Source organism: Macaca thibetana, chromosome 1 (genome assembly GCF_024542745.1).
Source record: "Macaca thibetana thibetana isolate TM-01 chromosome 1, ASM2454274v1, whole genome shotgun sequence".
Lineage (NCBI taxonomy): Eukaryota > Metazoa > Chordata > Mammalia > Primates > Cercopithecidae > Macaca > Macaca thibetana.
In genome coordinates this window covers 137,846,722-137,863,864 of record NC_065578.1, presented here as the reverse complement: position 1 = coordinate 137,863,864, position 17,143 = coordinate 137,846,722, and the positions used below count along the sequence as shown (strand labels likewise).

General features: G+C 39.7%; 1 protein-coding gene across 7 annotated transcripts in view; it reads left to right on the top strand.

The window, feature by feature from the left end:
* The window catches only part of DNAH14 (dynein axonemal heavy chain 14), a 506,458-nt gene that overhangs the window by 399,221 nt on the left and 90,094 nt on the right, over nt 1–17,143 (top strand). For 5 of the 7 annotated variants that reach the window (XM_050760305.1, XM_050760207.1, XM_050760198.1 and 2 more), the window contains 2 exons: nt 396–504; nt 1,215–1,340. The exons of the other annotated variants lie outside the window; for them this stretch is intronic. In XM_050760305.1, coding sequence (XP_050616262.1) covers nt 396–504; nt 1,215–1,340 — 235 coding nt within the window. The remainder of the gene's footprint in view (nt 1–395; nt 505–1,214; nt 1,341–17,143) is intronic. 7 annotated transcript variants of the gene reach the window in all.

The following is a 17,143-nucleotide window of genomic DNA, read 5'->3' as shown; positions in this document are numbered from 1 at the left end:
TTAAAGCCCAATTTGCCTGTCTTAAGTGTGCTCCAGTGGGAGCTGAGCCTCAAATGCCCATTTCTCATTATTAGTTTTTCCTTTGAGTCCATTTTATTTTTAACAGCATCTGTTCTTCACCAAGTTGAGAAATTTCCCCCTCTTCCTAGTCATCATTAATTTTATCAAATTTTTTTTCTGCATCAATGGATGCTGATGCAGCAGTGAATTTTCTTCTTTATAGCTTGTTACTATAGTGGATTATATTGATTGACTTTCAAATAGTGAGCCAGTCCTGCATCTCTAGAATAAACTCCATTTGGCCATAATTTGAGTAATTCTTTTTATATATTATCAAATTGTATTTGCCAAATTGTGTTATATCTTACACCTTCTTAATACTTTTTCTTCTTCAGGGATCGCTTCCATATGGGTCTATCCACAATCCTGGAAGCAACCACACTAGTTACAGAAATGCAAGAAGAGCTCTTGATTCTTGGCCCTCAAGTAGAACAAAAAACAAAGGTATGTTTGCTTTGAAATCTCTTTTAAAGATTTTATAGTCTAATATAGAACAGTGTTTGAAAGCAAAGGCTCCGATACCTGACAAAGATAGGCTAGAACTCCAGCTTTGTTACCCTATAGTTGTAGACATATGAAAGAAATAACTTGTTTTTTTGTCTCAGTTTATCTGTAAAATGAGAACAAAAAAGCAATAACAGCAAAATAGTAACATTATTACATTTTGATAATTAAGGGTAATAGGTATATAGCTAACTGTAGAAGCTTATGTAGAAAGATTCCCTAGTCAGTTAGTTAAATCCATCTGAAATATGCTGTGATAACTTGCAGTCTATCAACTATTCTAAAAACCATCATTCATCATCACTCTTTGTGTGTAATGCATGAAATATTTACTGTAGTCATCCTAGGCAATATCCCAATGGCAGACCAATGGAAGAGAGCACCAATGGCAGAGAGCTACCATCAAGCATGGTGGATGACAGAGCTTCTAAGAGGGGGCGCAGCTGAGAGCTGGCCAAATGGTGAGAGCTCTTGCTCTCTCCATTTTATTTGTCTCTTGCTCTCTCTCTCATTTTATGCATCTATTAAATATATTTCAGGCTGATTTTAATAAACTTAACCATAGTGAAATGAGATATTTGAATTACTCTTTTAGAAAAGAGATCACGTCTCTTAAAATTCATTCTAAGAACAATTATGTGCTTCATTAGGAAACAGAAACTCTAATGGAAAAACTACGGAAAGATTCACAAGTAGTTGAGAAAGTTCAGATGCTTGTTAAACAGGATGAAGAAATTGTGGCAGAAGAAGTAAGAATTGTGGAAGATTATGCTCAGGTAAAATTAAAATATAGTCAATACAAATAATTTGGAGATTTGAAAAAGTATTCCCTAACCTTCAAGTTTAAAAGTCAGACTGACTGGTCTTAAATATATAGTGCCTCAACTGTGGTTACTTTTCACTGTAATTCCAACAACTATTTACCGAGTCCCTACTACACACAGGATAACATTAAATGAAAATATGAAGTCCAAACATGCGTGTTCCCTGTCCTTGAGGAACCCACAATCTCAGGACGCTTTTCTGATTACAATGAACAGAAACTCATGCAGGCCATACCAAAAGTACATTTGGCCTTCAAGTGTAACATCTGCAAGAAACAAGGCAGCTCAAGAGACTGGGTATTTGGTGTGTGTCACTTCTGTTGCTGACTGAATAATTCTCTCTTTTTAAATTGATCATTCTCCTCCATACACTCCAGTCGGGATCTCAGCAGGAGCCAGTGTGGTTTAGCAAATCACTGAATGCTCAAATCTGGTCTGATCAGTAGCTGTTCCTGCTCCTGATCAAGAGTAGAGCTTGTCGAGAGTAGAGCTTGTCTTCCGTGTACAAAGGTTTTTAATCAAGCAATTCCATCAATTAAAATACATATGTGAGCCTATACTCTAGTATGTGTGTGAATTATTTATAGATAAATTATATCCATGGGCTACCACCATTAGCTAATAGCCCAAAGCTCAACAAATATCTAGGGCAAGGTTTATTATGAATAACAGTGAATATACATACAGATTGCAAATAGTCCTTTCGGTCATTTCAAAATGTTCTTGTCGGTCTCTTGTCATACCTGATTAGCTCATCATTGCTTTTTACCTTGTAACGTGGTTGAAGAAAAATTTATATCAAGAATAAAAGAAGTGTCAGCCTGCCTTTTGCTTGTTGTTCACTTGTGCTTCCACTGTTAGCATTGCCTTCAATCCAGTGTTTCTTTCAGACATCTTTTTAAGCTACCTGCCCATGTTTTAGGAGCTAGGTTACAGAATAGGCAAACTAGATTACAGAATAGACAAATCCCTCACTTGGACACAAGTAAGCTGCAAGGCTTCCTAGCATCCTGAGTATTAAGCAAATAGGGGAGGCCCCACTCCTGAGCCTTCTCAGATGGGGAGCTTCCCCTCTTCCATTAAGATGCCACCTGTCTCACTGAGTGATCCAGAACTTCTGTGATGCCAACCACCTGAAGGTGCCACTGTTGATCAATATATTAAATATGAGTACGGGGCCAAGCTGGGTGGCTCATGCCTGTAATCTCAGCACTTTGGGAGGCCGAGGCAGGCAGATCACGAGGTCAGGAGATCAAGACCATCCTGGCCAACATGGTGAAACCCTGTCTCTACTAAAAATACAAAAATTAGCTGAGTGTGGTGGTGCACGCCTGTAATCCCAGCTACTCGGAAGGCTGAGGCAGGAGAATCGCTTGAACCTAGAAGCAGAGATTGCAGTAAGCCAAGATCACACCACTGCACTCCAGCCTGGTGAGAGCAAGACTCTGTCTAAATAAATAAATAAATAAATAAACAAGAGTATGGCTTAATTTCAGTATTTAATATTTTATGCCAAATAAAAATTAGTATAGAGAAATTCATGGGGTTCGTTGTTGGTTTTTGTTTTGCTTTGTTTTGTTTTGTTTTTTGCCATACCACAAAGGGTAATCTTTTTTTCTCCCTGGCTTCGGCACAAAGCCAGATACATTAGGGCCTGGGGCCATATTTTTAAAAAGAATACAAAATTACTAGTACACAATTAGGTATGAAAGTAAATATGTACTTAGAATAAGTAAAGAAATTACAAGAAGATATAAAATTTTTTAAGCTGACAATTATCACAAACATCACAAAATCTAGAAAATTACCTCACACACTCCTATAATACTTTGTTTAAATTTTTTATTATACTTTTAAGTTCTGGGATACATGTGCAGAATGTGCAAGTTTGTTACCTAGGTATATATGTGCCATGGTTTGCTGCACCCATTAACATGTCATCCATATTAGGCATTTCTCCTAATGCTATCCCTCCCCTCGCCCCTCACCCCGCAACAGGCCCCAGTGTGTGATGTCTCCTCCCTGTGCCCATATGTTCTCATTGTTCAGCTCCCACTTATGAGTAAGAATATGTGGTGTTTGGTTTTCTGTTCTTGTGTTAGTTTGCAGAGAGTGATGGTTTCCAGCTTTATCCATGTCCCTGCAAAGGACATGAACTCATCCTTTTTATGGCTGCATGGTATTCCATGGTGTACATGTGCCACATTTTCTTTATCCAGTCTATCACTGATGGGCATTTGGGTTGGTTCCAAGTCTTTGCTATTGTGAATACTCCTGCAATAAATATACGTGTGCATGTGTCTTTATAGTAGAATGATTTATAATCCTTTGGGTATATATCCAGTAATGGGATTGCTGAGTCAAATGGTATTTCTGGTTCTAGATCTTTGAGAAATCGCCACACTGTCTTCCACAGTGGTTGAACTAATTTACATTCCCACCAACAGTGTAAAAGTGTTCCTATTTCTCCACATCCTCTCCAGCATCTATTATTTCCTGACTTATTAATGATCACCATTCTAACTGGTGTGAGATGGTATCTCATTGTGGTTTTGATTTGCATTTCTCTAATGACCAGTGATGATGAGCTTTTTTTTCATATGTTTGTTGACCACATAAATGTCTTCTTTTGAAAAGTGTCTGTTCATATCCTTTGCCCACTTTTTGATGAGGTCGTTTGTTTTTTTCTTGTACATTTCTTTAAGTTCCTTCCAGATTCTGGATATTAGCTCTTTGTCAAATGGATAGACTGCAAAAATTTTCCCCATTCTGTAGGTTGCCTGTTCACTCTGATGATTGTTTCTTTTGCTGTGCAGAAGCTCTTTAATTAGATCCCATTTGTCAATTTTGGCTTTTGTTACAATCGCTTTTGGTGTTTTAGTCATGAAGTCTTTGCCCATACCTATGTCCTGAATGGTATTGCCTAGGTTTTCTTCTAGGGTTTTTATGGTTTTGGGTCTTATATTTAAATCTTTAATCCATCTTGAGTTAATTTTTGTATAAAGTGTAAGGAAGGGATCCAGTTTCAGTTTTCTGCATATAGCTAGCCAATTTTCCCAACATTATTAAATAGGGAAACCTTTCCCCATTGCTGGTTTTGTCCAGTTTGTCAAAGATCAGATAGTTGTAGACGTGCAGGGTTATTTCTGAGACCTCTGTTCTGTTCCATTGGTCTGTATATCTGTTTTTGTACCAGTATCATGCTGTTTTGGTTACTGTAGCCTTGTAGTATACTTTGAAGTCAGGTAGCATGATGCCTCTAGCTTTGTTCTTTTTGCTTAGGATTGTCTTGTATATACAGGCTCTTTTTGGTTCCATATGAAATTTAAAGTAGTTTTTTCTAATTCTGTGAAAAAAAAGTCAATGGTAACTTAATGGGAATAGCATTGAATCTATAAATTACTTTGAGCAGTATGGCCATTTTCATGACCGTGATTCTTCCTATCCATGAGCATGGAATGTTTTTCCATTTGTTTGTGTCCTCTCTTATTTCCTTCAGCTGTGGTTAGTAGTGCTCCTTGAAGAGGTCCTTCACATCCCTTGTAAGTTGTATTCCTAGGTATTTTATTCTCTTTGTAGCAATTGTGAATGGGAATTTGCTCATGATTTGGCTCTCTGTTTGTCTATTATTGGTATATACGAATGCTTGTGATTTTTACACATCAATTTTGTATCCTGAGACTTTGCTGAAATTGCTTATCAGCTTAAGGAGTTTTGGGGCTGAGACGATGGGGTATTCTAAATGTCATCTGCAAACAGATACAATTTGACTTCCTCTCTTCCTATTTGAATACTTTTTATTTATTTCTCTCGCCTGATTACGCTGGGCAGAACTTCCAATATTATATCGAATAGGAGTGGTGAGCGAGGGCATCCTTGTCTTGTGCTGGTTTTCAAAGGGAATGCTTCCAGCTTTTGCCCATTCAGTATGATATTGGCTGTAGATTTGTCATAAATATCTCTTATTATTTTGAGGTATGTTCCATCAATACCTAGTTTATTCAGTGTTTTTAACATGAATGGGTGTTGAATTTTATCAAAGGCCTTTTCTGCATATAATGAGATAATCATATGGTTTTTGTTATTGGTTCTGTTAATGTGATGGATTACATTTATTGATTTGCATGTGTTCAACCAACCTTGCATCCAGGGATGAAGCCGACTTCATCATGGTGGATAAGCTTTTTAATGTGCTGCTGGATTTGGTTTGCCAGTATTTTTTTGAGGATTTTCACATCAATATTCATCAGGGATATTGGCCTGAGATTTTCTTTTTTTGTGGTGTCTTTGCCAGGTTTTGGTATCAGGATGATGCTGGCCTCATAAAATGAGTTAGGGAGGAATCCCTCTTTTTCTATTGTTTGAAGTAGTTTCAGAAGGAATGGTACCAGCTCCTCTTTGTACCTCTGTAGAATTCGGCTGTTAATCTGTCTGGTCCTGGGCTATTTTTTTTTGGTTGGTAAGCTATTAATTACTCCCTCAATTTCAGAACTTGCTATTGGTCTATTCAGGGATTCAACTTCTTCCTGGTTTAGTCTTGGGAAGATGTACGTGTCCAGGAATTTATCCATTTCTTCTAGATTTTCTAGTTTATTTGCATAGAGGTGTTTATAGTATTCTCTGATGGTAGTTTGTATTTCTGTGGGATGAATGGTGGTCTCCCCTTTATCATTTTTTATTGTGTCTCTTTGATTCTTCTGTCTTTTCTTCTTTATTAGTCTGGTTAGTGGTCTATTTTGTTAATCTTTTCAATAACCCAGCTCATGGATTCATAGATGTTTTGAAGGGTTTTTCCTGTCTCTGTATCCTTCAGTTCTGCTCTGATCCTTGTTATTTCTTGCCTTCTGCTAGCTTTTGAATGTGTTTGCTCTTGCTTCTCTAGTTCTTTTAATTGTGATGTCAAGGTGTCAATTTTAGATCTTTCTTGCTTTCTCCTGTGGGCATTCAGTGCCATAAATTTCCCTCTAAACACTGCTATAGCTGTGTCCCAGAGATTCTGGTACGTTGTGTCTTTGTTCTCATTGGTTTCAAATAACTTATTTTTTTCTGCCTTAATTTCATTATTTACCCAGTAGTCATTCAGGAGCAGGTTGTTCAGTTTCCATGTAGTTGTGTGGTTTTGAGTGAGTTTCTTAATCTTGAGTTCTAATTTGATGGCACTGTGGTCTGAGAGACTGTTTGTTATGATTTCCATTCTTTTGCATTTGGTGACAAGTGTTTTACTTCCAATTATGTGATCAATTTTAGAATAAGTGCTATGTGTTGCTGAGAAGAATGTATTTTCTGTTGATTTGAGGTGGAGAGTTCTGTAGATGTCTATTAGGTCTGCTTGGTCCTGAGCTGAGTTCAGGTCCTGAGCTGAGGTCATGTCCTGAATATTCTTGTTAATTTTCTGTCCCATTGATCTGTCTAATATTGACAGTGGGATGTTAAAATCTTCCACTATTATTGTGTGGGAGTCTAAGTCTCTTTGTAGATCTCTAAGAACTTGCTTTATGAATCTGGGTGCTCCTGTATTGGGTGCATATGTATTTAGGATAGTTAACTCTTCTTGTTGCATTGATTCCTTTGCCATTATGTAATGCCCTTCTTTATCTCTTTTGATCTTTGTTGGTTTAAAGTCTGTTTTATCAGAGACTAGGATTGCAATCCTTGCTTTTTTGCTTTCCATTTGCTTGGTAAATCTTCCTCCAGCCCTTTATCTTGACCCTGTGTGTGTCTTTGCACATGAGATGGGTCTCTTGAATACAGCACACTGATGGATCTTGACTCTTTATCCAATTTGCCAGTCTGTGTCTTTTAATTGGGGCATTTAGCCCATTTACATTTAAGGTTAATATAGTTATGTGTGAATTTGATCCTGTCATTACAATGCTAGCTGGTTATTTTGCCCATTAGTTGATGCAGTTTTTTCATAGTGTTGATGATCTTTACATTTTGGTATGTTTTTGCAGTGGCTGGTACCAGTTTTTCCTTTCCATATTTAGTGCTTCCTTCAGGAGCTCTTATAAGGTAGGCCTGATGGTGACAGAATCCTTCAGCATTTGCTTGTCTGTAAAGGATTTTATTTCTCTTTAAGTTATGAAGATTAGTTAGGCTGGATATGAAATTCTTGGTTGAAAATACTTTTCTTTAAGAAGGTTGAATATTGGCCCCTACTCTCTTCTAGTTTGTAGGGTTTCTGCAGAGAGATCCACTGTTAGTCTGATGGGCTTCCCTTTGTGGGTAACCCGACCTTTCTCTCTGGCTGCCTTTAACATTTTTTCCTTCATTTCAACCTTGGTGAATCTGAGGATTATGTGTCTTGGGGTTGCTCTTCTTGAGGAGTATCTTTATGGTTTGCTCTGTATTTCCTGAATTTGAATGTTGGCCTGTCTTGCTAGGTTGGGTGAGTTCTCCTGGATGATATCCTGAAGTGCGTTTTCCAGCTGGTTCCATTCTCACCATCATTTTCAACTACGCCAATCAAATGTTGGTTTAGTCTTTTCACATAGTGCCATATTTCTTGGAGGCTTTGTTCATTCTTTTTCATTCTTTTTTCTCTTAAATTGCCTTCATGCTTTATTTCATTAAGCTGATTTTCAATATCTAATAGCCTTTCTTCCGCTTGATTGATGCAGCTATTGATACTTGGGTATGCTTCACGAAGTTCTCATGCTGTGTTTTTCAGCTCCATCAGGTCATTTATGTTCTTCTCTAAACTAGTTATTTTAGTTAGCAATTACTCTAATCATTTATCAAGGTTCTTAGCTTCCTTGCATTGGGTTAGAACGTGCTCCTTTAGCTCAGAGGAGTTTGTTATTGCCCACCTTCAGAGGCCTATTTTTGTCAATTTGTCAAACTCATTCTCCATCCAGTTTTGTTCCCTTGCTGGCAAGGAGTTGTGATCCTTCAGAGGAGAAGAGGCATTCTGGGTTTTGGAATTTTCAGCATTTTTGTGCTGGTTTTTCCTCATCTTTTTTTTTTTTTTTTTTTTTTTTATACTTTAAGTTCTAGGGTACATGTGCATAACGTGCAGGTTTGTTACATATGTATACTTGTGCAATGTTGGTGTGCTGCACCCATCAACTCGTCAGCACCCATCAACTCGTCATTTACATCAGGTATAACTCCCAATGCAATCCCTCCCCCTTCCCCCCTCCCCATGATAGGCCCTGGTGTGTGATGTTCCCCTTCCCGAGTCCAAGTGATCTCATTGTTCAGTTCCCACCTATGAGTGAGAATATGTGGTGTTTGGTTTTCTGTTCTTGTGATAGTTTGCTGAGAATGATGGTTTCCAGCTGCATCCATGTCCCTACAAAGGACACAAACTCATCCTTTTTTATGGCTGCATATTATTCCATGGTGTATATGTGCCACATTTTCTTAATCCAGCCTGTCACTGATGGACATTTGGGTTGATTCCAAGTCTTTGCTATTGTGAATAGTGCCTCAATAAACATACGTGTGCATGTGTCTTTATAGCAGCATGATTTTATAATCCTTTGGGTATATACCCAGTAATTGGATGGCTGGGTCATATGGTACATCTAGTTCTAGATCCTTGAGGAATCGCCATACTGTTTTCCATAATGGTTGAACTAGTTTACAATCCCACCAACAGTGTAAAAGTGTTCCTATTTCTCCACATCCTCTCCAGCACCTGTTGTTTCCTGACTTTTTAATGATCTCCAATCTAATTGGTGTGAGATGGTATCTCATTGTGGTTTTGATTTGCATTTCTCTGATGGCCAGTGATGATGAGCATTTTTCATGTGTCTTTTGGCTGTGTGAATGTCTTCTTTTGAGAAATGTCTGTTCATATCCTTTGCCCACTTTTTGATGGGGCTGTTTGTTTTTTTCTTGTAAATTTGTTTGAGTTCTTTGTAGGTTCTGGATATTAGCCCTTTGTCAGATGAGTAGATTGCAAAAATTTTCTCCCATTCTGTAGGTTGCCTGTTCACTCTGATGGTAGTTTCTTTTGCTGTGCAGAAGCTCTTTAGTTTAATGAGATCCCATTTGTCAATTTTGGCTTTTGCTGCCGTTGCTTTTGGTGTTTTAGACATGAAGTCTTTGCCCATGCCTATGTCCTGAATGGTACTACCTAGGTTTTCCTCTCGGGTTTTTATGGTATTAGGTCTAACATTTAAGTCTCTAATCCACCTTGAATTAATTTTCGTATAAGGAGTAAGGAAAGGATCCAGTTTCAGCTTTCTACTTATGGCTAGCCAATTTTCCCAGCACCATTTATTAAATAGGGAATCCTTTCCCCATTTCTTGTTTCTCTCAGGTTTGTCAAAGATCAGATGGCTGTAGATGTGTGGTATTATTTCTGAGGACTCTGTTCTGTTCCATTGGTCTAGATCTCTGTTTTGGTACCAGTACCATGCTGTTTTGGTTACTGTAGCCTGGTAGTATAGTTTGAAGTCAGGTAGCGTGATGCCTCCAGCTTTGTTCTTTTGACTTAGGATTGTCTTGGAGATGCGGGCTCTTTTTTGGTTCCATATGAACTTTAAAGCAGTTTTTTCCAATTCTGTGAAGAAACTCATTGGTAGCTTGATGGGGATGGCATTGAATCTATAAATAACCTCGGGCAGTATGATTTTCACGATATTGATTCTTCCTATCCATGAGCATGGTATGTTCTTCCATTTGTTTGTGTCCTCTTTTATTTCACTGAGCAGTGGTTTGTAGTTCTCCTTGAAGAGGTCCTTTACATACCTTGTAAGTTGGATTCCTAGGTATTTTATTCTCTTTGAAGCAATTATGAATGGAAGTTCATTCATGATTTGGCTCTCTGTTTGTCTGTTACTGGTGTATAAGAATGCTTGTCATTTTTGCACATTAATTTTGTATCCTGAAACTTGCTGAAGTTGCTTATCAGCTTAAGGAGATTTTGGACTGAGACAATGGGGTTTTCTAAATATACAATCATGTCATCTGCAAAGAGGGACAATTTGACTTCTTCTTTTCCTAATTGCATACCCTTTATTTCTTTCTCTTGCCTGATTGCCCTAGCCAGAACTTCCAACACTATGTTGAATAGGAGTGGTGAGAGAGGGTATCCCTGTCTTGTGCCAGGTTTCAAAGGGAATTTTTCCAGTTTTTGCTCATTCAGTATGATATTGGCTGTGGGTTTGTCAAAATAGCTCTTATTATTTTGAGGTACATTCCATCAATACCGAATTTATTGAGCATTTTTAGCATGAAGGGCTGTTGAATTTTGTCAAAAGCCTTTTCTGCATCTGTTGAGATAATCATGTGGTTCTTGTCTTTCGTTCTGTTTATATGCTGGATTATGTTTATTGATTTGCGAATGTTGAACCAGCCTTGCATCCCAGGGATGAAGCCCACTTGATCATGGTGGATAAGCTTTTTGATGTGCTGCTGAATCCGGTTTGCCAGTATTTTGTTGAGGATTTTTGCATCGATGTTCATCAGGGATATTGGTCTAAAATTCTCTTTTTTTGTTGTGTCTCTGCCAGGCTTTGGTATCAGGATGATGTTGGCCTCATAAAATGAGTTAGGGAGGATTCCCTCTTTTTCTATTGATCGGAATAGTTTCAGAAGGAATGGTATCAGCTCCTCCGTGTACCTCTGGTAGAATCCAGCTGTGAATCCATCTGGTCCTGGACTTTTTTTGGTTGGTAGGCTATTAATTATTGCCTCAATTTCAGAGCCTGCTATTGGTCTATTCAGGGATTCAACTTCTTCCTGGTTTAGTCTTGGAAGAGTGTAAGTGTCCAGGAAATTATCCATTTCTTCTAGATTTTCTAGTTTATTTGCTGAGACGTGTTTATAGTATTCTCTGATAGTAGTTTGTATTTCTGTGGGGTCAGTGGTGATATCCCCTGTATCATTTTTATTGCGTCTATTTGATTCTTCTCTCTCTTCTTCTTTATTAGTCTTGCTAGCAGTCTGTCAATTTTGTTGATCTTTTCAAAAAACCAACTCCTGGATTCATTGATTTTTTGGAGGATTTTTTTGTGTCTCTATCTCCTTCAGTTCTGCTCTGATCTTAGTTATTTCTTGCCTTCTGCTAGCTTTCGAATGTGTTTGCTCTTGCTTCTCTAGTTCTTTTAATTGTGATGTTAGAGTGTCAATTTTAGATCTTTCCTGCTTTCTCTTGTGGGCATTTAGTGCTATAAATTTCCCTCTACACACTGCTTTAAATGTGTCCCAGAGATTCTGGTATGTTGTATCTTTGTTCTCATTGGTTTCAAAGAACATCTTTATTTCTGCCTTCATTTCATTATGTACCCAGTAGTCATTCAGGAGCAGGTTGTTCAGTTTCCATGTAGTTGAGCAGTTTTGATTGAGTTTCTTAGTCCTGAGTTCTAGTTTGATTGCACTGTGGTCTGAGAGACAGTTTGTTATAATTTCTGTTCTTGTCCATTTGCTGAGGAGTGCTTTACTTCCAAGTATGTGGTCAATTTTGGAATAAGTACGATGTGGTGCTGAGAAGAATGTATATTTTGTTGATTTGGGGTGGAGAGTTCTATAGATGTCTATTAGGTCTGCTTGCTGCAGAGATGAGTTCAATTCCTGGTTATCCTTGTTAACTTTCTGTCTCGTTGATCTGTCTAATGTTGACAGTGGAGTGTTGAAGTCTCCCATTATTATTGTATGGGAGTCTAAGTCTCTTTGTAAGTCTCTAAGGACTTGCTTGATGAATCTGGGTGCTCCTGCATTGGGTGCATATATATTTAGGATAGTTAGCTCTTCCTGTTGAATTGATCCCTTTACCAGTATGTAATGGCCTTCTTTGTCTCTGTTGATCTTTGATGGTTTAAAGTCTGTTTTATCAGAGACTAGTATTGCAACCCCTGCTTTTTTTTGTTCTCCATTTGCTTGGTAAATCTTCCTCCATCCCTTTATTTTGAGCCTATGTGTGTCTCTGCATGTGAGATGGGTCTCCTGAATACAGCAGACTGATGGGTCTTGACTTGTTATCCATTTTGCCAGTCTGTGTCTTTTACTTGGAGTATTTAGTCCATTTACATTTAAGATTAATATTGTTATGTGTGAACTTGATCCTGCCATTATGATATTAACTGGTTATTTTGCTCGTTAGTTGATGCAGTTTCTTCCTACCCTAAATGGTCTTTACATTTTGGCATGTTTTTGCAATGGCTGGTACCGGTTGTTCCTTTCCATGTTTGGTGCTTCCTTCAGCATCTCTTGTAAGGCAGGCCTAGTGGTGACAAAATCTCTAAGCATTTGCTTATCTGTAAAGGATTTTATTTCTCCTTCACTGATCAAACTTAGTTTGGCTGGATATGAAATTCTGGGTTGAAAATTCTTTTCTTAAAGAATGTTGAATATTGGCCCCCACTCTCTTCTGGCTTGTAGAGTTTCTGCCGAGAGATCTGCTGTTAGTCTGATGGGCTTCCCTTTGTGGGTAACCCGACCTTTCTCTCTGCCTGCCCTTAAGATTTTTTCCTTCATTTCAACTTTGGTGAATCTGGCAATTATGTGTCTTGGAGTTGCTCTTCTCGAGGAGTATCTTTGTGGCATTCTCTGTATTTCCTGGATTTGAATGTTGGCCTGCCCTACTAGGTTGGGGAAGTTCTCCTGGATGATATCCTGAAGAGTGTTTTCCAACTTGGTTCCATTTTCCCCCTCACTTTCAGTCACCCCAATCAGACGTAGATTTGGTCTTTTTACATAATCCCATACTTCTTGCAGGCTTTGTTCATTTCTTTTTCTTCTTTTTTCTTTTGGTTTCTCTTCTCGCTTCATTTCATTCATTTGATCCTCAATCGCTGATACTCTTTCTTCCAGTTGATCGAGTCGGTTACTGAAGCTTGTGCATTTGTCATGTATTTCTCGTGTCATGGTTTTCATCTCTGTCAGTTCGTTTATGACCTTCTCTGCATTAATTACCCTAGCTATCAATTCTTCCACTTTTTTTTCAAGATTTTTAGTTTCTTTGCACTGGGTACGTAATTCCTCCTTTAGCTCTGAGAAGTTTGATGGACTGAAGCCTTCTTCTCTCATCTCGTCAAAGTCATTCTCCGTCCAGCTTTGATCCGTTGCTGGCGATGAGCTGCGCTCCTTTGCCAGGGGACATGAGCTCTTATTTTTTGAATTTCCAGCTTTTCTGCCCTGATTTTTCCCCATCTTTGTGATTTTATCTGCCTCTGGTCTTTGATGATGGTGATGTACTGATGGGATTTTGGTGTAGGTGTCCTTCCTGTTTGGTAGTTTTCCTTCTAACAGTCAGGACCCTCAGCTGTAGGTCTGCTGGAGATTGCTTGAGGTCCACTCCAGACCCTGTTTGCCTGGGTATCAGCAGCAGAGGCTGCAGAAGATAGAATATTGCTGAGCAGCGAGTGTACCTGTCTGATTCTTGCTTTGGAAGCTTCCTCTCAGGGGAGTACTCCACCATGTGAGGTGTGGGGTGTCGGTCTGCCCCTAGTGGGGGATGTCTCCCAGTTAGGCTACTCAGGGGTCAGGGACCCACTTGAGCAGGCAGTCTGTCCCTTCTCAGATCTCAACCTCTGTGTTCGGAGATCCACTGATCTCTTCAAAGCTGTCAGACGGAGTCGTTTGCATCTGCAGAGGTTTCTACTGCTTTTGTTGTTGTTTAGGTGTGCCCTGTCCCCAGAGGTGGAGTCTACAGAGATAGGCAGGTTTCCTTGAGCTGCTGTGAGCTCCACCCAGTTCAAGCTTCCCAGTGGCTTTGTTTACCTACTTAAGCCTCAGCAATGGCGGGCGCCCCTCCCCCAGCCTCGCTGCTGCCTGCGGTTAGATCACAGACTGCTGTGCTAGCAATGAGGGAGGCTCCGTGGGCATGGGACCCTCCCGGACAGGTGTGGGATATAATCTCCTGGTGTGCCTGTTTGCTTAAAGCGCAGTATTGGGGTGGGAGTTACCCGATTTTCCAGGTGTTGTGTGTCTCAGTTCCCCTGGCTAGGAAAAGGGATTCCCTTCCCCCTTGCACTTCCCAGGTGAGGCGATGCCTCGCCCTGCTTCAGCTCTTGCTGATCGGGCTGCAGCAGCTGACCAGCACCGATTGTCCGGCACTCCCTAGTGAGATGAACCCAGTACCTCAGTTGAAAATGCAGAAATCACCAGTCTTCTGTGTCGCTGGCACTGGGAGCTGGAGACTGGAGCTGTTTCTATTCGGCCATCTTGCTCCACCCCTGCATTTTTCCTCATCTTTATGGATTTATCTACCTATGGTCTTTGTTCTTGATGACCTTCAGATGGAGTTTTTGTGTGGTTGTCCTTTTTGTTGATGTTGATGCTATTGCTTTCTGTTTGTTGGTTTTTCTTTTAACAGTCAGGCCCCTCTTCTGCAGGTCTGCTGGAATTTGCTGGGGGTCCACTCCAGACCCTGTTTGCCTGGGTATCACCAATGGAGGCTGCAGAACAGCAAAGATTGCTGCATGCTCCTTCCTCTGGAAGCTTCATCCCAGAGGGGCACCCACCAGATGACAGCTGGAGCTCTCCTGTCTGTCGACCCCTGCTGGGAAGTGTCTCTCCATCAGGAGGCATGCAGCTCAGGGACCCACTTGAGGCAGCCTGTCTCTTAGCAGAGCTCGAATGCTGTGCTGGGAGATCCACTGCTCTCTTCAGAGCTGGTAGGCAGGAACATTCAAGTCTGCTGAAGCTATGGCCACAGCCACCCCTTCCTTCAAGTGCTCTGTCCCAGGGAGATGGGAGTTTTATCTACAAGCCCCTGATGGGGCTGCTGCCTTTCTTTCAGAGACGTCCTGCTCAGACAGGAGGTATCTGGAGAGAGAGTCTGGCCATAGCGGCTTTGCAGCACTGAGGTTGGCTCTGCCCAATCCAAAATTCAGGGCAGCTTTGTTTACACTGTGAGGGGAAAACTGCCTACTCAAGCCTCAGTAATGGTGGATGCCCCTCCCCCCACCAAGCTTGAGTCCCAGGTCATCTTCAGACTGCTGTGCTGGCAGCGAGAATTTCAAGCCAGTGGATCTTAGCTTGCTGGGCTCCATTGGGGTGGGATCCACTGAGCAAGACCACTTGGATTTCTGGCTTCAGTTCCATTTCCAGGGGATTGAATGGTTCTGTCTTGCTGGCATTCCAGGCACCACTGGGGTATGAAAAAAAACTCCTGCAGCTAGCTTGGTGTCTGCCCAAACAGCTACCCAGTTTTGTGCTTGAAACTGGGGCCCTTGTGGTGTAGGCACCCAAAGGAATCTCCTGGTCTGTGGGTTGTGAAGACTGGGAAAAGTATAGTATCTGGGCCAGAATGCACTGTCCTTCATGGCACAGTCCCTCATGGCTTCCCTTGGCTATGGGAGGGAGTTCCCTGACCCCTTGTGCTTCCCGGGTGAGGTGATGCCCCACCCTGCTTCAGTTCTCCCTCAGTGGGCTGCACCCACTGTCTAACCAGTCCCAGTGAGATGAACTGGGTACCTCAGTTGGAAACGCAGAAATCACCCACCTTCTGCGTTGGTCTCACTGGAGCTGCAGACCGGAGCTGTTCCTATTTGGCCATCTTGGCCTAATCATGCCATACTCCTATAATACTTTTTTGTACATTTTCTCACCACATACTCTGTGATCATTTCTTCATATTATAGTGATTTTGTAATATCATTTCCTAAAAAATCTTTAGCATAATTGATCAAATGTATTTTTCATTTTTGATAGTTTAGAAGTTTCTTCCAACTTTATAAGTTATTATTGACGATGACATGAATATTTATAGGACTGCTATTGCATTTGGTATAAGTAGCAATGGCTTTTCAAGAGTTCTTGTGCAGTGATTAATTTCAAATACTGTTTGAATCAATGACATTCATTAACCAGTTTTCCATCAATGCTCCCATTATAGCAGTGTTTTCTGATATTTATGTCAATAAATATCATTAATGTCAATATTTCTTGAAAACGCAGCAAGAACTTTAAATTCTTCCAATGTGATCATATGATTCATTCTTCTTCATTACTTGGATAATTAGACAAAACAAGAGCCACTTCATTACTTACATTCTAAATTTATTTTTTCATTTTAATAAATTTTTGCTTTTGGTATGACCTGAAATTTTTCATTATGATTTGCTCCTCAATATCAGAATAACCTCTACTGATTTTACCACTCACCTTTATTTCATATTTCACACATTTTTATCTTAATTATATACATGTAAATAAAATTTTTTAATTTTAAAATAAGGCACCTCTCACATATCTATATAAGAAATCTGTAATTTCTCACTTACTTCATTGAAACACTCCAAAACATCTTGCCAAATGCAGTATTTCTTCAAAACCCAGGAATTCTGATGAATTTGATATTATACAATTCCCACTAAAAAAGGGAAAAAATAGTACAGCAGATTTAGAATAGTATATACTGCTTATCAAGTACACTCAAAATGAAGCTTCATTTTGCAAAGGTGTCAATGAAAATCTAACCCTCCACTTACAATTTTATACATCTAATAAGTGGAAATATTTCCACAGAGTAGCTTCTAGACCCATACATTGTAAATCTCATCTCTCCTATACTAACCTGTGGGTTACTTCTGGTGCCAGACCCTATAGGACAAGTTTCTATTACAATATGACCTCTGGACTTAATGTCACCCCACTGGGAAAGTTAGACCAGCAGAAAACAGAAGTATTTCTGGAAGTCATTTCTATTTCAGACGGCTTACATAGCTTTATTATATAGGGAAGTAACTGTGCGCAATATAAATATAATTCCCAACTCAACTTTTTAGCCAGATCCAAAATGTCCACAGCCACTCCAGCACCTGATGTGACAGGAAACCTAACTAAGAGTGAGACAAATT